Here is a 20,214-nt window from a genome sequence, read left to right as displayed (position 1 = left end):
GCCGAGCAGCGTGGGACCATCGCCCGGTACCACCCAGAGTGGTAGCTTGTGCACCGCTCCATCGTAGGAGACCTTTACAGTAGCACTGCCGATAACAGGGATCAGTTCTTTCGAGTAAGTTCTTAATTTCGTGCGAATGGGAGTTAAGACTGGCCTTGAGGCCTTGTTGCACAACAACCATTCGAAAGTCTTTTTGCCCATGATGGACTGGCTCGCGCCCGTGTCCAGCTCCATTGACACCGGGACTCCATTTAGTTCAACATTTAGCATTATCGGGGCACATTCGTGATGAATGTGTGCTCCCCATGTACCTCTGCCTCCTCGGTCTGAGGCTCTGGTTCTTCGTGATCCTCCATGGATCTGTCCTCCTCTGCAACATGGTGGTTTACAGGTTTAACAGGCTTTGCAGCTCACCTGCACACTCGTTGGAGGTGTCCCATTGTTCCACAGCCCTTGCAAACGTACTCTTTGTATCAACATGAATGGAAACGATGATCTGCCCCGCAGCACCAACAAGGTGTTAATGACCTGCCCTGTACGATTTGAAAACAACATCACTTTGTTCACAGTACTTGTAGCAGCACTTGTGTGCTGAGAGATTTGCTTCGTATTGTCACTGGTGGCAATGAATGTCTGGGCTATTGCTATGGCCATACTCAAGGTTGGGGTCTCTATAGTCAAAATTTGCGAAGTATGGTTTCATGGCCAATGCCAAGTACGAAAAAGTTTCTGAGCATGTGCTCCAAATGTCCTTCAAATTCGCAATGTCCTGCAAGGTGCCTTAGCTCAGCGACATAACTCACCACTTCCTGGCCTTCAGACCTTTTGTAGATGTAGAACCGGTACCTCGCCATCAGGACGCTTTCCTTCGGGTTCAAATGCTCTCGGACCAGTGTGCACAAATCGTTGTTCGATTTCTCCGTGGGTTTCACTGGAGTGAGCAGATTCTTCATGAGGCCATACGTTGGTGCCCACACAGACAGTGAGGAGGATCGCCCTTCGTTTGGCAGCGCTCTCTTCCCCATCTAGCTCATTGGCCACGAAGTATTGGTCGAGTCGCCCCACAAAAGTTTCCCAATCATCTCCCTCCGAGAATTTTTCCAGGATGCCCACTGTTCTCTGTATCTTTGGGTTCGCTATCTGTATGTCATCGCCAGTTGTTGTGTATGGAGAAAGAGTCAGACTGGACACTGAGCTCAAAGTAAAGTGTGACCTTAGTCTTTTATTGCAGGTCTCCAGAGTGCCTCTCCAACCTGTGAAGTCTCCTTAAATACCTGTGCTCCCTGTTCGTTACATCCTCAAAGAATTCCAACAAATTTGTCAAACATGACTTCCCCTTCATAAATCCATGCTGACTCTGCCTGACCGAATTTTGCTTTTCCAAATGTCCTGCTACTGCTTCTTTAATAATGGACTCCAACATTTTCCCAACCACAGATGTTAGGCTAACTGGTCTGTAGTTTCCTGCTTTTTGTCTGCCTCCTTTTTTAAATAGGGGCATTACATTTGCGGTTTTCAACCTGCTGGGACCTCCCCAGAATCCAGGGAACTCCAGGCAGCGGTGAGCACTCAGAGGTGAAAGGCTGGCATCTGACCCACTGCACCAGCCAATTCACAAAGCAGGAGTTTGGTGCTTGAATCCATAGGATGGCTCTGTTTCAGCCTGTGGACTGTACATCACGTAAAGCTGATATAGGGCCCTTCCACCTCACATCTTTGTAAATCCTGTTACTTTCTCCTTTTCAGCTTCATCAATAGCAACAAGCCTGTGGTTCCAGGAGCAGTAGCTGAGGGTGAGGGGCACAGCGGGGTTCTGAGCAACAGAGGTGCAGAGGCAGACAATATGTCCGACATAGAGAAAGCAGTCCAATATTTGATAAAGCTGGAGCACCATCTTGCACAGGATCCGGAATTCAAGCAGTAAGTTTACAGAATGCCAGTGGCTTTAGGATTGACACTTTGTTATGTTTCTGATTCTTTTCAAACCTCCTTACCTGAGATTATTTTGGCTTCAATCACTCCCAAACCTTCACATTGCCTGTCTTTGGGTTCTAGGTAGGTGAGCAAGGGAAATGAACAATAAACCCTGTCCATTAATCACTTTCAGCTTTGGTCTGATTCCGTTACTCTCTCTCTGGTTGATAAGAGCGACAGGGCATCACCTCGGACTTTGTTTTACGTTTAAAATACCAACCGAATTTAACTTGCAAAGAATGAACAAACAAATAAGTAACAATGATATAATACATTTACATTTAAATATTTACTTTAAACTCTCTTGCGCCAACTCCTTGAGATCACAACTCTTAAAAACAAAGTTATCTCTTAATATAGAACTTTTAAATAATACTAACAGTAAATCTTAGTATTGTTTCTTGAAAGTTCAAACAGATTTTTTTTTTCTTGAGCTTCAAACTTCAGCTGTTTTCAAACTGACCCCTCAAGTAGTCTCTCTGTGACAGGGACAGCTCTTTATTACATTTTGGGAGAGTTATCGGACACCGGATTTTGCTTATCTCAGCACTCAGATTTATACAAAGATCTTTCACCCATTTACCAACTGAAACAATCACTCAGCACTGTTCGAGTTTGAATTGTTTAAAGGGTGAAACATTAAGCTTGGTAAATGTTATGTTGCAGTTGATTTTATAAATTGCTTGTATAATGTGACTGGACTTCACAGAATAGAGACCAAATCAAAATTAGACAAATATATGTGGGTTATGACACAGGCCACTCTCTGTCCTGAATATTATTCACCGCATCAAGTCTGACCAGGACATCGGGAGGACATGTGCTGCAGAAACACACACAGAAAGTTCAGGTGGTCTGGACACATCCCTCCCAAGGAATGTGCGCACAGTCGGTGAGTGTGGTCCATGAATCTTCTGCTGAGGTTAGAGTGAACAATGAGGAGAACCCCCACAGAAATTCAACCTCGACATTTTCTAGTCCCGGATGGAGTTTCTAACTCGGCAAGAGTGCGCCGACTGTGCTCCAGAATACCAAATCCTTCTCATTAAATCTGTGGTTGTTGCAGACCAGAAGATTCAGTAGTATGGATGTTTGTGGTGTGTCAGGCAGAAGCCACAGGTTTCAATGTTACTCTCTTCGTGTTGCAGGGTGTTTAGGACTCTCCTGAAAAACCCCAACCCCCTTCCCATTCTGCAGTCGTTGTCAAACACCATATTCAGCAGAAGTGGGACCAAGGGTGCTGCCCCTGTCTTCCTTTTCTTCCAGCTGGCAAAACTATTTCTGCCAACAGTAAGTACCATAATATCATTCAATCAATAATGCATAAATCAAACAATACTCTGGGTAATGGGTGGGCACAGTACACCAGGGTAATGGGAGAATAATGTACACGAGTAATGGATGGGCACTGTACCAGGGTAGTGCCTTGGGAATATTTGTTGAGTCAGTGTAGAGGGAGCTTTACTCTGTATCTAACCCCGTGCTGTACCTGCCCTGGGAGTGTTTGATGGGACAGTGTAGAGGGAGCTTTACTCTGTATCTAACCCTGTGCTGTACCTGTCCTGGGAGTGTTTGATGGGGACAGTGTAGAGGGAGCTTTACTCTGTATCTAACCCGTGCTGTACCTGTCCTGGGAGTGTTTGATGGGGACAGTGTAGAGGGAGCTTTACTCTGTATCTAACCCCCTGTACCTGCCCTGGGAGTGTTTGATGGGACAGTGTAGAGGGAGCTTTACTCTGTATCTAACCCCCTGTACCTGCCCTGGGAGTGTTTGATGGGACCGGGAGCCAATATAAGTCAACAAGGACATGTGTGATGGGTAGTAGGATGCAGGATAGGACCCGGACAGCAGAGTTTTTGATGATCTGAAATTTATGGAGGGTGGAGGGTGTGTGCCGATGTTACCGAGATAATAATACGGAGATGGAGTTGGAAGTCTTTGTGCTAGAGAGGTTTTGGGGTTGAAAGCTGAGCTCGGGATCAAATAGAATACCGTGCAACAAAGTGTCTGATTCAGCCCGAGACAGTGCCCGGGTAAAGGGCATGTAATCGTTGGCAAGGATATGGAGTTTGTGGTGGGGACCGAAGAAAATGGCTTTGGTCTTCCTAATGTTTACCTGGAGAAAACTGTGGCTCATCCAAGTTTGGACGTGGACAAGCAGTGTGACAATGTAGAACAGCGTCGAGATCGAGCTGTGTGTCGTCCGTGTACATGTGGAAGCTGATCCCGTGCCTGCGGATGATGTCACAAAAGGACAGCATGTATATGAGGAAGAGGAGGCAGCGAAGGATAGATCCTTGGACAACTGCAGAGGTAATGCTGCGGGGTCGGAAGAGAATCCTTACTGGAGATGCTCCGGTTATGATCGCGTAGTTATACGTCAAATCAGTCCTATTGAGCAGGAGGTGAAGCATTGGAGAAAGATGGTGTCTTTGACGGCATCAAAGGCTGCAGAGAGGTCGAGGAAGAAGAGGAGGGATAATGCTCAAGTCTTGGGGGATGTCATTTGTAACTTTGATTAAGGCTGTGACAGGATGGAACCTGGTTTGAGATTTAAACAAGGAGCAGTAGCACACAGCAGTGACTAATTGCTCTACTTCTGTTTTTAAGATCTTGCAATCGGAAGCCTTTGCTGCTTTTAAGAAATGGGTGGAAGTATTTATTCTGGAAATGGTGGTTCCTTGGATCTCCCGGATGGGTGGCTGGGTGAGTAACTGTGCCATCTGGTGCTCAAACATTGACTTACATTGAACACCTTGAATTCAGCATAGACTGGGGCTCAAACTTGGGGCTTTGCTGTTCGGTGCTGTATTTACACACTACGCCATCTGATCTACCATTCACTAAAGGGGTTTCCACATCTGCAAGTGGCCAGAGTAATGGACTGTGCCAGTGAGGAGCAAAATGCAAGATCACTCTTCCAATTTTCCATATAAATTCATAATCTCATCTTGGAGATGTGGAGTAAATCTGAACAACACAGACAACATGGGACAGCTTGGGATTTGTAAAAATCACACTGGAACGGGAGGAGACAGATTAGGCTGAGGAACATTGATGTACCTGCCCTGGGAGTGTTTGATGGGACAGTGTAGAGGGAGCTTTACTCTGTATCTAACCCCCTGTACCTGCCCTGGGAATGTTTGATGGGACAGTGTAGAGGGAGCTTTACTCTGTATCTAACCCCGTGCTGTACCCGCCCTGGGAGTGTTTGATGGGACAGTGTAGAGGGAGCTTTACTCTGTATCTAACCCCGTGCTGTACCCGCCCTGGGAGTGTTTGATGGGACAGTGTAGAGGGAGCTTTACTCTGTATCTAACCCCGTGCTGTACCTGCCCTGGGAGTGTTTGATGTGACAGTGTAGAGGGAGCTTTACTCTGTATCTAACCCCCTGTACCTGCCCTGGGAATGTTTGATGGGACAGTGTAGAGGGAGCTTTACTCTGTATCTAACCCCGTGCTGTACTTGCCCTGTTTGATGGGACACTGTAGAATCATAGAAATTTACTGCATGGAAGGAGGCCATTTCAGCCCATCGTGTCCGCGCAGACTGACCAAGAGCTATCCAGCCTAATCCCACTTACCAGCTCTTGGTCTGTAGCCCTATAGGTTATGGCACTTTAAGTGCACATCCAAGTATTTTTAAATGTGATGAGGGTTTCTGCCTCTATCACCCTTTCAAGCAGTGAGTTCCAGACTCTCTATCCTCTGGGTGAAGACATTTTCCCTCATATCTCCTCTAAACTTCCCCCTAATTACTTTAAATCTACGTCCCTTGTTGTTGACCCCTCTGCCAAGGGAAACAGGTCCTTCCTATCCACTCTATCCAGGCCCCTCATAATTTTATACACCTCAATCAGGTCTCCCCTCAGCCTCCTCTGTTCCAAAGAAAACAGACCCAGCATCTCCAATCTTTCCTCATATCCAAAAATCTCTAGTCCAGGCAACATTTTTTGTAAATCACCTCTGCACCCTTTCTGGTGCAATCACATCTTTCCTGTAATGTGCTGACCAGAACTGCATGCAGTACTCCAGCTGTGGCCTAACTAGTGTTTTATACAGTTCAAGCATAACCTCCCTGCTCTTGTATTCTATGCCTCGGCTAATAAAGGCAAGTATTCCATATGCCTTCTTAACCACCTTATAAGAACATAAGAAATAGGAGCAGGAGTAGGCCATACGGCCTCTCGAGCCTGCTCCGCCATTTAATAAGATCATGGCTGATCTGATCATGGACTCAGCTCCACTTCCCCGCCCGCTCCCCATAACCCTTTATTCCCTTATCGCTCAAAAAATCTGTCGATCTCTGCCTTAAAAATGACCAGCCGCTGGGAAAGAAAATTCCACAGATTTACAACTCTCAGCGAAGAAATTCCTCCTCATCTCAGTTTTAAATGGGCGGCCCCTTATTCTGAGACTATGTCCCTTAGTTTTAGTTTCCCCTATGAGTGGAAATATCCTCTCTGCATCCACCTTGTCGAGCCCCCTCATTATCTTATATGTTTCGATAAGATCACCTCTCATTCTTCTGAACTCCAATATGTATAGGCCCAACCTACCTTCATAAGTCAACTCCCTCATCTCCGGGATCAACCGAGTGAACCTTCTCTGAACAGCCTCCAATGCAAGTATACCCTTCCGTAAATACGAAGACCAAAACTGTATGCAGTACTCCAGGTGTGGCCTAACCAATACCCTGTACAGTGTAGCAGGACTTCTGTTTTAATAATAAACGATCTCCTAGTAAAAGATCCTCTCGGAATGAGTGATCACAGTATGGTTGAATTTGTAATACAAATTGAGGGTGAGGAATTACTGTCTCAAACGAGCGTACTATGCTTAAACAAAGGGGACTACAGTGGGATGAGGGCAGAGTTGGCTAAAGTAGACTGGAAACACAGACTAAACGGTGGCACAATTGAGGAACAGTGGAGGACTTTTAAGGAGCTCTTTCATAGTGCTCAACAAAAATATATTCCAATGAAAAAGAAGGGCAGTAAGAGAAGGGATAACCAGCCGTGGATAACCAGGGAAATTAAGGAGAGTATCAAATTAAAAACCAATGCATAAAAGGTGGCCAAGGTTAGTGGGAAACTAGTAGATTGGGAAAATTTTAAATGACAGCAAAGAATTCATTCCCCAAAACCAAGTCCAGAATCGCCCCCTCCCTTGTTGGGCTTGTAGAGGGAGCTTTACTCTGTATCTAACCCCCTGTACCTGCCCTGGGAGTGTTTGATGGGACAGTGTAGAGGGAGCTTTACTCTGTATCTAACCCCCTGTACCTGCCCTGGGAGTGTTTGATGGGACAATGTAGAGGGAGCTTTACTCTGTCTCTCACCCCCTGTACCTGCCCTGGGAGTGTTTGATGGGACAGTGTAGAGGGAGCTTTACTCTGTATCTAACCCCTGTACCTGCCCTGGGAGTGTTTGATGGGACAGTGTAGAGGGAGCTTTACTCTGTATCTAACCTCGTGCTGTACCTGCCCTGGGAGTGTTTGATGGGACAGTGTAGAGGGAGCTTTACTCTGTCTCTCACCCTCTGTACCTGCCCTGGGAGTGTTTGATGGGGCAGTGTAGAGGGAGCTTTACTCTGTATCTAACCCCCTGTACCTGCCCTGGGAGTGTTTGATGGGACAGTGTAGAGGGAGCTTTACTCTGTATCTAACCCATGCTGTACCTGCTCTGGGAGTGTTTGATGGGACAGTGTGGAGGGAGCTTTACTCTGTATCTAACCCCGTGCTGTACCTGCCCTGGGAGTGTTTGATGGGACACTGTAAAGGGAGCTTTACTCTATATTTAACCCCGTGCTGTACCTGCCCTGGGAGTGTTTGATGGGACAGTGTAGAGGGAGCTTTACTCTGTCTCTCACCCCCTGTACCTGCCCTGGGAGTGTTTGATGGGACAGTGTAGAGGGAGCTTTACTCTGTATCTAACCTCGTGCTGTACCTGCCCTGGGAGTGTTTGATGGGACAGTGTAGAGGGAGCTTTACTCTGTCTCTCACCCTCTGTACCTGCCCTGGGAGTGTTTGATGGGGCAGTGTAGAGGGAGCTTTACTCTGTATCTAACCCCCTGTACCTGCCCTGGGAGTGTTTGATGGGACAGTGTAGAGGGAGCTTTACTCTGTATCTAACCCATGCTGTACCTGCTCTGGGAGTGTTTGATGGGACAGTGTAGAGGGAGCTTTACTCTGTATCTAACCCCGTGCTGTACCTGCCCTGGGAGTGTTTGATGGGACACTGTAAAGGGAGCTTTACTCTATATTTAACCCCGTGCTGTACCTGCCCTGGGAGTGTTTGGTGCTGATACTTGATTCCTGAAATGGAAAGCCCTGTGAATAATTCAGTCTGTATTGTTCTGTTTACAGGGAGCAGTACTGAGTGCTCTCGGAGTTCTCCTAGCGAGTGGTCTGCTAGTGGGACTCGTGATGCTACTGAAGACATTAAATTGAAATAAATAAGCAGGGCACATGAATGTAGCAGGGCTACTAATGACCAATGCCCTTAAGCAACACACCTGAACTTCAGAAACTACTTTTAAGCAAAACATCAGGTGTCCTGGATTCTTCAATCGACCAATGGGCGTCCTACTCCCAGAAATGCGTCAAGGAACAATCCTGTCACACACCTTATGGTCAGAATATTCTGGAAAAGGCGATGAACAGTCTTGATCTTCCCAGTCACAGCAGCCAGAACCTAGGAAGGGCACCAAAAAACCAATAGAGGTGGAGTTGGAGAGGGAGAGGGTGGGGCGGGAGAGGGAGCACAGTGGGGTGCGAGAGAGGTGGGGGGGAGGAGGTATAGAGGGGGGGGAGGAGGTATAGAGGGGGGGGAGGAGGTATAGAGGGGGGGGAGGAGGTATAGAGGGGGGGGGAGAGGAGGTATGGAGGAGGGAGGTATAGAGGGAAGGAGGAGGGATAAAGGGGGGGAGGAGAGGAGGTATCGAGGGGGGGAGGAGGGAGGTATAGAGGGGGGGAGGAGGGAGGTATAGAGGGGGGGAGGAGAGGAGGTATCGAGGGGAAGAGGAGGTATCGAGGGGGGGAGGGATAGAGGGGGGAGGAGGTTATAGAGGGGGGGAGGTTATAGAGGGGGGGAGGAGTATTGGAGGGAGGTATATTGGGGGGGAGGTATATTGGGGAGGAGGTATCGAGGGGGGGAGGGATAGAGGGGGGGAGGAGAGTAGAATTGCTGAGGGTGAAGGAGGATAGCAGCTTGAGTTCCGAAGCTTGTTAAGCCACTGATGAAAATTGATTGTAAACTGAGTTACAAACATCCACATCCTGGAACTCAGGAATTAGATGGGAAATTTGGTTTTAGTTTTAAAAAAAAGAGAATTTAGAAGTCTGGTGAATGTTTTAGAAATTCCTGGAAACCCAGCTCCAAAAGCAGCGAGTTTTTAATTTATGTATTCTTGGGACATGGGCACTGCTGGCATGGCAGGTATGTAATTGCGGGAGCTTGCTGTGCGTAGATTGGCTGCCTTGTTTCGTACATTACAACAGTGACTACCCTTCAAAAAGTACTTCATTGGCTGTGAAGCGATTCGGGCTGTACGGTGATTGTGACAGATGCTGTAAAAATGCAAGTCTTTCTTTATTTTTCTTTTCTTTCTTATTGGCCATCCTTAGTTGCCTTGTTCTGATATAACTGAGTGGCTTGCTGGGCGATTTCAGATTGCAGTTAAATCAACTACGTTGGCGTGGGACTGGAGTCACATATAGCCAGATAAGTTGAGGGATTCTGAACTCATGTTGTCTAGTCTGGATTACTAGTCCAGTAATGTGATCACTACGCTACCGTACCCATGCAATATGTGCCAGTGATAAGATTTTGCTGAATGTTGTAGAATGTGGGCAGGGCCAGATTAACCCATAGCCTTAGGCCCTCATTTTTATATCATTAACCCTAAATCTTTGTCACAAGGTTGGTTACGCAATATTTTATATAACTGCATAATTATATCTTCAGAGGTACAAAATATTGCATCCTTATGGCTCAAAGTGTGTTTAAAATTCTGTGACAATCTTGAAACATGTATAAATATCCCCCAAAAATTCACCCGGAGCGTTATGTGCACTGTTCACAGGATAACTGCATTCGATGATCATTGTGAATGATTCCGAAAGAATGAAGAATTTTCATTTATCTTTTGAAAGTGAAAATGTAGATGTCAAAGTCAACTGTCAAAATTATTTAGTAGAGTATGTATGTCCTCATAGATACCCCTAGATATCCCTCATAGAAACCCCTGGATATCCCTCATAGATACCCCTCGATATCCCTCATAGATACCCCTAGATATCCCTCATAGATACCCCTAGATATCCCTCATAGATACCCCTGGATATCCCTCATAGATACCCCTCGATATCCCTCATAGATACCCCTAGATATCCCTCATAGATACCCCTCGATATCCCTCATAGATACCCCTGGATATCCCTCATAGATACCCCTCGATATCCCTCATAGATACCCCTAGATATCCCTCATAGATACCCCTCGATATCCCTCATAGATACCCCTGGATATCCCTCATGGTACCCCTGGATATCCCTCATAGATACCCCTAGATATCCCTCATAGATACCCCTGGATATCCCTCATGGTACCCCTGGATATCCCTCATAGATACCCCTAGATATCCCTCATAGATACCCCTAGATATCCCTCATAGATACCCCTAGATATCCTACTAGAAACTACTAGGGGTAAAACAGGCCTTTGATGCAATATGGATGAGAAATACTGGATGCTTTATTGAGAACACCTCGCCTGCCTAAATCTTGTGGCAGCACTTTTTCTACACAGATGTTGGACAGTGGGAACGGAGGGTTTGTAAATAACCGTGCCGCTGCAGATCTGCGAAGGGTTGAATTCGTGGAGGTGACCACTGGACTGGTAGATGTGGCCTGCCTATATACTTCCTGCATATCTGAGTGCCAACACAGGACTATAGTGGGAGACTTTAGCAGCCTGGACTGTCACACCTCACCGGCACATGGACACTGTGTGAAAAGTGTCTTGGGTGGGGATTAAGGAGGAAGCTGCCTAGCCAACTATTTCTATAATCTTTGTATCCAAATAAATAATGACGATTTTCAAATTTTACCACAGAATTAGTCATGTTTGTGTTGCCAGTTGATAACGGAGTCTGATGATGCAATGGGATGTAATGAACAGGATGAGGTTTCCCGGTAAGTCTTCAGCAAATATTGAGTGTGTTTCCTTCTCTTATTATTATAATAGAATCATACAGCACAGGACGTCATTCGGCCCATCAAGTCTGCACCCACTCAGTTCTACTCCCCCCGCTCTTTCCCCATAACCCGGCAATTTGTTCTCCCTCAAGTATTTATCCAATTCCCTTTTGAAGGCTGCGATTGAATCTGTATCCATCAGCCTTTCAGGCAGCGCGTTCCAGATCCTAACCACACGTTGCATAAAAAATCTTTTCCTCGTGTCGCCTCTGGCCCTTTTGCCAATCAGCTCAACTCTGCGCCCTCTCGTTATCATACTGTTTCTACATAAATGTTTTTATTCTGAATGGGTGGGGTACACACCCAGGAATGTAACCATTTTCACAGTGGGGAAAAAGGACAAAATACCAGCGGTACAAGGGAACCTAAAAAGTCACTGGGTGAAATTGGTAGAATGGGCATCACGTCACCTGTTGTTAGAAATATACCTGCTACCTACAAGGATTGCTCCATGCTGCCAGCGTTGCCCATGCTGTTCATTGGCTGCAGGCATGAGATGGGGTCCCGATATCGCCTACTTAAAGGTAGCCTGCACCTCTTAAAGGGGAGGTTTTATTGTGGCTGCAATAACCATTGGAAATCAGTTGTGAGCTGAAATGACAGCTCATACATTGCTTCTTATTGAAGGTGAGGTAGGAGAAGGGCTCCCCGAAGATTCTCTCTGGATGTGGACCTTGCTGAGTGGCCTCTTCCTCTGCTGGTAGCTTGTCCTGCTCCGTGCTGTCTTCCTTCATGCTCTATTCCCAGACGTCGCCCACCTCGAACTCGTCGCACACTTAGGACGACTCACCCTGGAAGTTGTAGTAGCTTGCGCTTTATACTCCCAACCTGCAGCAGTGTCCTCTAGCAGGTCGGGGTGGCCCATGATATTGCAGGGGCCCGCGCTCCAGCTCTTTATACTCCCGACCTGCGGAAGGCCCAGGTCGGCGGTTAGAGCGTGGGCAGGAACATAGAAATTTACAGCGCAGAAGGAGGCCATTTCGGCCCATCGTGTCCGCGCCGGCCGACAAAGAGCCGCACGGCCCTCGGTCAGCAGCCCTGAAGGTAACATATAAACCTATGAACAATGATGGAAAGGCAAAGAGCACCCAGCCCAACCAGTCTGCCTCACACACCTGTGACACCCCTTATACTGAGCCATTCTACACTCCACCCCAACTGGAGTCATGTGATCTCCTGGGAGAGGCAAAAACCAGATAAAAACTGAGGCCAATTTAGGGAGAAAAAATCCAGGAAAATTTCTCTCCAACCCATTCAGGTGATTGAATCTAGCCCAAGAGATCACCCTGGCCCTATTCGCTTACCATTATATCTGCACCATCCAACAAAAGGTCATCCAGTCGAATCCCAATTACCAGCCCTGCAGGATACTGCACTTTAAGTGCCCATCCAACCATCTCTTAAAAGAGGGTTTCTGCATCCACCACTCTTCCAGGCAACGAGTTCCAGATCCCCACAACCCTCTGCGTAAAGAAGCCCCCCTCGAATCCCCTCTAACCCTTCCACCAACCATCTTAAAACTATGCTCCCTAGTAATAGCCCCCTCCACCAATGGAAATAGACCCTTACTATCCACTATGTCCAGGCCCCTCAATATTTTGTACACCTCAATGAGGTCTTCTCTCAACCTCCTGTTCCAATGAGAACAAACCCAGCCTATCCAATCTGTCCTCATAACTAAAATTCTCCATTCCAGGCAACATCCTAGTAAATCTCCTCTGCGCCCTCTCTAGTGCAATCACGTCCTTCCTATAATACGGCGAGCAGAACTGCACGCAGTACTCCAGCTGTGGCCTAACCAGAGTATTGTACAATTTGATCATAATCTCCCTGCTCATGTATTCTATGCCTTGGCCAATAAAGGCAAACATTTCTTATGCCTTCTTAACCACCTTATCCACCTGGCCTGCTACTTTCAGGGATCTGTGGACAATCACTCCAAGGTCCCTTTGTTCATCTACACTATTAAGTGGCCGACCGCTTAATGTGTATACCCTTTCCTTATTAGCCCTCCCAAAGTGCATCACCTCACACTTCTCTGAATTAAATTCCATTTGCCACTGCTCTGCCCACCTGACCAGTAGATTGATATCCTCCTGCAGCCCATGACTTTCCTCTTCATTATCAACCACACAGCCAATTTTAGAGTCGACTGCAAACTTCTGAATCATACTCTATATTCAAATCTAAATCGTTGATGTATACCACAAAAAGCAAGGGATCCAGTACTGAGCCCTGCGGAACCCCACTGGAAACGTCCTTCCAGTCACAAAAACATCCATCAACCATTACCCTTTGCTTCCTACCTCCAAGCCAATTTTGGATCCAACTTGCCACTTTGCCCTGGATCCCATGGGCTTTAGCCTTCATGACCTGTCTACCATGTGGGACCTTACCAAAAGCTTTGCTAAAGTCCATATATACTACATCGTACGCACTACCCTCATCGACCCTCTTGGTTACCTCCTCAAAAAATTCAATCAGGTTAGTCAAACACGATTTTCCCTTAACAACTCCGTGCTGACTGTCCCTAATTAATCCTTGCCTTTCTAAATGTAGATTTATCATGTCTTTCAGGATTTTTCCCAATAATTTTCCCACCACTGAGGTTAGGCTGACAAGCCTGTAATTACTCGGTCTATCCCTTTCACCCTTCTTAAACAAGGGTACTATATTAGCATTCCTCCAATCCTCCGGCACCATGCCCAGATCCAAAGAGGACTGGAAAATGATGGTCAAGGCCTCTGCTATTTCCTCTTTTACTTCGTTCACAGCCTGGGATGCATTTCATCCGGGCCAGGGACTTAGCTACTTTCAAAGCTGCTAAACCCCTGAATACTTCCTCTCATTATATTTATTTCATCCAGAATTTCACTACTCCTCGATAGCAGTATCTGCATTGCCCCTTTCCTTTGTGAAAACAGATGCAAAGTATTCGTTAAGAACCTTACCAACATCTTCCGCCTCCACACAAAGATTACCCTCATGGTCTCTAATAGGCCCTACCCTTTCTTTAGTTACCCTTTTACTCTTAATATATTTATGGAACATCTAAGGGTTTTCCTTAATTTTACTAGTCAAGAATTTCTCGTGCTCTCTCTTAGCATTCCTAATATCCTTTTTAATTTTGCCTCTTAACTTTCTATATTCCTCTAAAGATTCTATAGTATTTAGGCGTTGGTATATGACATAAGTGTCCCTTTTTTTCTTAATCCTCCCCTGTAAGTCCCTAGACATCCAGGGGGCTCTAGAATTATTTTTCGCAGCCTTTTTCTTTAAGGTCACATGTTTGGCCTGAGCCTTCCGGATCTCCTCCTTGAATGCCTCCCACTGTTCCGACACTGATTTACCCACAAGTAGCTGTTTCCAGTCCACTGTGGCCAAATCACTCCTTAACTTAGCAAAATTAGCTTTTCCCCAATTCGGAACTTTTACTCCAGGCCTATCCTTGTCCTTATCCATAACCAACTTGAATCTGACTGAATTATGATCACTGGCACCCAAGTGTTCCCCCACTAATACCTCTTCAACCTGCCCAGCTTCATTCCCCAAAACTAAATCCCAGACTGCCCCCTCCCGTGTTGGGCTTGCTACATACTGACTAAAAATGCATTTCAAGAATTCCGCACCCTCACACTAAATCAATCAATATTTGAATAGTTAAAATCCCCTACTATTACTACCCTATGGTTTTTAGACAATTTGCCGACATATTTACTCCTCTATCTCCCTCCCACTGTTCGGGGGTCTATAATACACGCCCAGCAGTGTGATCGCCCCCTTTTTATTTTTCAATTCGACCCATATGGCCTCATTTGATGATCCCTCTAATATATCATCCTTCCTCACCGCTGTAATAGTTTCTTTAATCAGTACCACGATCCTCCCTCCTTTTTACCCCCTCTCTATCTTGTCCAAAGATCCTGTAGCCAGGAATATTGATCTGCCAAACCTGCCCCTCTTTCAGCCATGTTTCTGTAATGGCTATATTGTCATATTCCCAAGTGTCTACCTGTGCTCTTAGTTCATCCGCCTTATTCACTATACTCCTTGCATTAAAGTATATACCATTCAGCACAGGAAGACCTCCTTGCTTACTACTTACTAAGCCCTGTCTTACAGATTCGCTTTCTAGATTCTTGCTATCCAATTTCTGCTTTACTTCCTTTCCTTTTGAATTTGTTCTCAGATTCCCATCCTCCTGACAAGCTAGTTGAAACTTTACCCAACAGCACGAGCAAAACTCCCCGTGAGGATATTGGTCCCGGTGCTGTTGAGGTGCAACCCGTCCGGTTTGTACAGGTCCCATCTCCCCCAATGCCTCAGGAATTTAAATCCCTCCCTCCTGCACCAACTCTCCAGCCACGTGTTCATTCTCTCTATCCTTCTATTCTTATACTCATTCGCACGTGGCACCGGCTGCCACCTCGAGATTACTACCTTTGCGGTCCTACCCTTTAATTCTTCTCCTAGCTCCCTAAATTCTGCCTGTAGGACCTCGTCCCTCTTTCTACCTATGTGGTTGGTCCCGATATGGACCACGACCTCTAGCTGTTTACCCTCCCCCCCCCCCCCCCACCCCCCAGGATGCTCTGTGTCCGCTCTGTGACATCCGTGACCCTGCCACCAGGGAGGCACCATACCATCCAGGAGTCACGTCTACGGCCGCAGAAAGGCCTGTCTGTTCCCCGAACTATAGAATCCCCTATCACTAGGGCTCTTTTATCCTTCGGCCCTCACCCTGTGCAGCTGAGCCACCCGTGGTGCCTTGGAATTGGCTCTGGCTGCACTCCCCAGAGGCACCATCATCCTTACCGATACTCAGAAGTGAATATCGGTGAAAATGAGATGGACTCATGGGGGGGACTCCTGCACTGCCTGCCTAACATTCTTACTGCGTCTGGTGGTCACCCACTTCCCCTCTACCTGCACGCCTTTAAGCTGCAGGGTGACCACCTCCTGGAACGTGCTAGCCATGTGGCTCTTAGCATCGCGGATGCCCTGCAGTGACTCCACCCGCTGCTCCAGCTCCAAAACGTGGAGCTCGAATAGTTGAAGCTGGAGACACCTCCTGCACACAGGGTTGTCTCAGCTGCACGAAGCGTCCAGGACTTCCCACATACCGCAGGACGTGCACTCCCCGGGACTGAGCTGCCGACTCACTCGCCGAACTCCCAACTCACCGATGAGTCAGGAGGTCGGCGGGGCCCAGGCACAGCGGAGGAGTGGGAAGGTCAGGGCGGATGAGCGGCAAGAGATTGAGGCGGAGGTGCGGCGAATAATTGAGGCGGAGGAGCGGTGAGAGATTGTGGTGGAAGTGCAGCTAATGTTTTGTGGCGGAGGTGCGGCAAATTTGGGTGCAGGGCCCAGAAGAGCCAAGGGCAATGGGGCAGCTCGGGCCAGCCCACACTGCGATATGTGTGCGCAGTAGGTCCAAGCAGGTCTCCAGTTGTCCTGGTTAACTCTTGCCACTGGATAAAGGCCTAGCTCTGTCAAACCCGTGTGGTGGCTGATGTGCAACGGTCACTACATATTAAAAAAATTCACGCACAGGCATCTTCCACCCCTGGAGTTCAGGACTGGAATATCGGGTCCTCCATTGAATCAGCTATGAACTCACCCCTTTTGGTGTGGAAGCAAGTCATCCTCATTCAAGGGACCACCTATGATGATTCCCAGAGTAAGGGTTTTCCTGGGGTCACGGACCAAGTTAATTCCAAAAAGGAGAATTCATATTCAGTACAAACTGAACAGATGAAGATGGGGTTGTAGCAAAAGACAAAGCAAGAAGTCAGTGCAACAATAGCTGTCTCAAACTAAGGGAAGGAAACTGCTAATTATCCATTAACTCACCTATAGCTAAACACTATAACATCAGTTCATTAATAGATTTCCACAGAAATGTTACGTTCTTTTAAACAAACTTGAGTAATTTGTTTCCTTATCGCTGCTGAGTAGAGTCACTGGGATTACTGAGAAACAGAAAGGAAGTTAACAATCAGGATATCTGTTGTTTATTGAAATGATTGTCTTATCTATTTATCTGTGAGTTCCCTTACTTTGCATACAATGATTGGGTGATTTTATGGACAGAAACTGGAGGTGGCGGGAGGGCGGGGTGGCTGAGATAATGAGGAAGTGAATGAGTATGTGTAGGGACGGCTATTAACCCTGGGCTGGACAACATTATGTGTTTGTGCAGAGTACGTGACTAAGTACCAGTGTGTGCGTCTGTAAAGAGTATGAGTATGTAAAGAGTGTGCAAATACGCAAGCTTCTCCAAGATTAATGCGCTTACCTACACTGCGATCTCTGAAAACCAGTGAGAGAGGACCTGAGGGAGGGAGGGGTCAGTAGGAATGTGTGTGTGTTAGGCCCATGCAGCAGAGCAGGTCTCCAATCGTCTTGGATCCCCTTGGCATTGGACCAAGACCTTGCTCTGTCAAGTCCGTGTGGTGGCTGGTGTGCAATGGCCACCCCACATTAAAAGAATTAATGCACAGGCATCTTCCACCCTTTAAAATGAAGTTCGGGACTTGGCCCACATTGGTTTCATCAGTCACCTTAGAACTCATTTTAGTGTGGAAAGAACTCAAAGTCCTGACATCAACAGAAGAATCCAGTGTAGACCTGTTTAAGATGGAGGGTATGTAGAGCTTTCAGGAAGAAGAATGGAATATGTGGTTGGGGCTAAGAGAGCTGAAAAGGGATCGAACAGCAGCTGCAAAACATAACAGCACTCCCTGAGGGATACAAGCCTGAAACATGAGGAAGAATAGAAGAAAGTTAACATGCTAAAACACTCATTCTTGGAGGGTTTTTCATATCAGAGAGAATTCTATCAATATTCCAATATATCAGTAACCCAAGGGAGCTGAAAGTGCCCACTGCCTGAAACTAGTTGCACCTACCGCTTTCGAAGGGTTCGTCCAGCCCAATGCCTAGGGCGGTCAATCCGGAGAAATTCAGGTCTTGGTGGGGTTTTTTTGTGCGGGGCGGAGGTTCGGTCGGGTTGGAGCAGCCGCCACTATATGGGCGGAAGTGGGGGTCGGAGTCATGCTGATGACCTCATCGCGCTGGCGCGTCACAATGTTCCTCCCCTTCAGTTAAAGGGGAGGGCCGCTGTGAACTCTGAAGCCACCTTACTGGTAAATAACTGGGCCACCGGGGAGGGTTTAGGCTCCCCTGTTGACAGCCCAGCCGTACCCGTGGGCGTAATTGTTCGCCCGATCTGCCAGTATGCCGACAAAAATAAAAAAAACATGGAGTCGCCGGCAGCACAACCTCCCCTTTAAGGGTAGCCACGCCTCCAACCCACAGAAAGGGCACCGACTGCTGGCGCTGTTGCTCCCGTGGGGCAATTTCGGAAAGGGGGTCACTGCCGGTCGGTAAAGGGTTGGCACGATGCGGCAGGCAAACGGGCGAAGTGGTCCCCTACACCGCTTCAAAAGTAAAGGAGCGCAATATCAAAAATGGCGGCCCCTCCACTCCGACTTGTGGTCGCCACCCTCAGGTGGCCATGGGCCTTATAGAAATGGCCCAAGGTCTCGACGTTTATAAACACGAGGGCATACCTGTGGGACAGCGAGAGAAACGACTGCAGATAAAGGTAGGCCCAGGAGTCCTGAGGGAGCGAGGTAAGTGACATCAGCGCAAGGGAAAGAGCTGATTGGCGAGTAGTTGGTGATTGTTTCATTTTAAGTCTTAAGTTTAATTCTGTTAAGTTACTTAAAAAAATAAAAGAAGTTAGTTAATAGTCGAATAAATAAAAGCATGGCAGGACGGCTCATCCTGTGCCATGTGAGAACTCCAGGACGCTTCCCGTGTCCTTACAACCACGTGCGCAGGAGATGTCACAGCTGGAGGGGCTCAAGATCCGGGTTTTGGAGCTTGAGCAGCATGTCGTCACTGTGATGAATCCGCAAGGCTGAGAACTTCGTGAATGGCACGTTTCAGGAGGTGGTTATCCCGCAGATAAAGAATGCGCAGGCCGAGAGGGAATGGGTCACCGTCAGACAGAAGAGGAGGACCAGGCAGGTAGTGCAGGAGGCCCCCGAGTGCATCTCACTCTCCAACTAGTATTCTGATCTGAGTACTGGTGAGGGCAATGGTTCCTCTGGAGAATACAGCCAGAGCCATGTCCATGGCACCACGGATGTCTCAGCTGTACGGGGGCAGGGGGGGAGAAGGAAGACTGGGAAAGCAATAGTGGTAGGGGATTCGATAGTTAGTGGAGCAGATAGGCATTTCTGTGGCTGTAGACGTGACTACAGGATAGTGTGTTGCCTCCCTGGTGCCAGGATTAAGGATGTCACTGAGCGGCTGCAGAATATTCTGAGGGGGGATGATGAACAGCTGGAGGTCGTGGTCCATATTGGTACCAACGGCATAGCTAGAAAGAGGGATAAGGTCCTGCAGGCAGATTTTAGGGAGCTAGGAAGAAGATTAAAAAGCAGGGCATCAAATGAATATGTGGCTGGAGAGATGGTGCAAGAGGAAGGGCTTCAGATTCCTGAGATATTGGGGTCGGTTCTGGGGGAGGTGGGACCTGTACAGGCTGGACCGCAACAGAGCCGGTACCAGTATCCTCGCGGGGAGGTTTGTTAGTGTTGTGTACCTGTAAAGCATGCACTCCCATGTTCCGCCACCAGGGAGCTCATCCCCTGAAGTCCCAAGGGATCAAAGCATCCCTTGGGAGCACTGTATATAAGCCGGCCCCTAAGGCCTGTTACTGACTCTGGAGTGTCTTAATAAAGACTGAGGTCACTGTTACTTTAACCTCCCTGTGTGCAGTCTCATCTGTGTTAGGAACACAACAACTGGCGACGAGTATACGAATCCAACGCAAAAATGCAGCAAGCTGTGGGCATCCTGGAGAAGTTCTCGGAGGGTGAGGGCAGGGTAGCCTATGTCAAACGGTTAGACCAGTACTTTGTAGCCAATGAGCTGGACAGAGAAGGAAGCGCTGCAAAAAGGAGAGTGGT

At 47.4% G+C, this 20,214-nt stretch overlaps 2 protein-coding genes across 9 annotated transcripts in view; one reads left to right on the top strand and one right to left on the bottom strand.

Annotated features, from left to right (window-relative positions):
• LOC139230080 (cytidine deaminase-like) overlaps positions 1-20,214 on the bottom strand; it is a 148,368-nt gene that overhangs the window by 102,266 nt on the left and 25,888 nt on the right. The gene's annotated exons all lie outside the window — the stretch shown is intronic.
• Positions 1-20,214, top strand: part of LOC139230079 (uncharacterized) — a 143,340-nt gene that overhangs the window by 105,311 nt on the left and 17,815 nt on the right. For 5 of the 7 annotated variants that reach the window (XM_070861877.1, XM_070861876.1, XM_070861875.1 and 2 more), the window contains exons 6-9: positions 1,747-1,920; positions 3,123-3,264; positions 4,586-4,681; positions 8,339-8,708. In XM_070861877.1, coding sequence (XP_070717978.1) covers positions 1,747-1,920; positions 3,123-3,264; positions 4,586-4,681; positions 8,339-8,422 — 496 coding nt within the window. In that variant the 3' untranslated portion in view covers positions 8,423-8,708. Of the gene's footprint in view, positions 1-1,746; positions 1,921-3,122; positions 3,265-4,585; positions 4,682-8,338; positions 8,709-20,214 lie in introns of those variants that run through there. The other 2 variants (XR_011587891.1, XM_070861881.1) reach the window with 2 other exon arrangements.

Source organism: Pristiophorus japonicus, chromosome 19 (assembly GCF_044704955.1).
Source record: "Pristiophorus japonicus isolate sPriJap1 chromosome 19, sPriJap1.hap1, whole genome shotgun sequence".
Lineage (NCBI taxonomy): Eukaryota > Metazoa > Chordata > Chondrichthyes > Pristiophoridae > Pristiophorus > Pristiophorus japonicus.
Note: the sequence above shows the minus strand (reverse complement) of the source record. Positions and strands in the feature narration are given on the sequence as shown.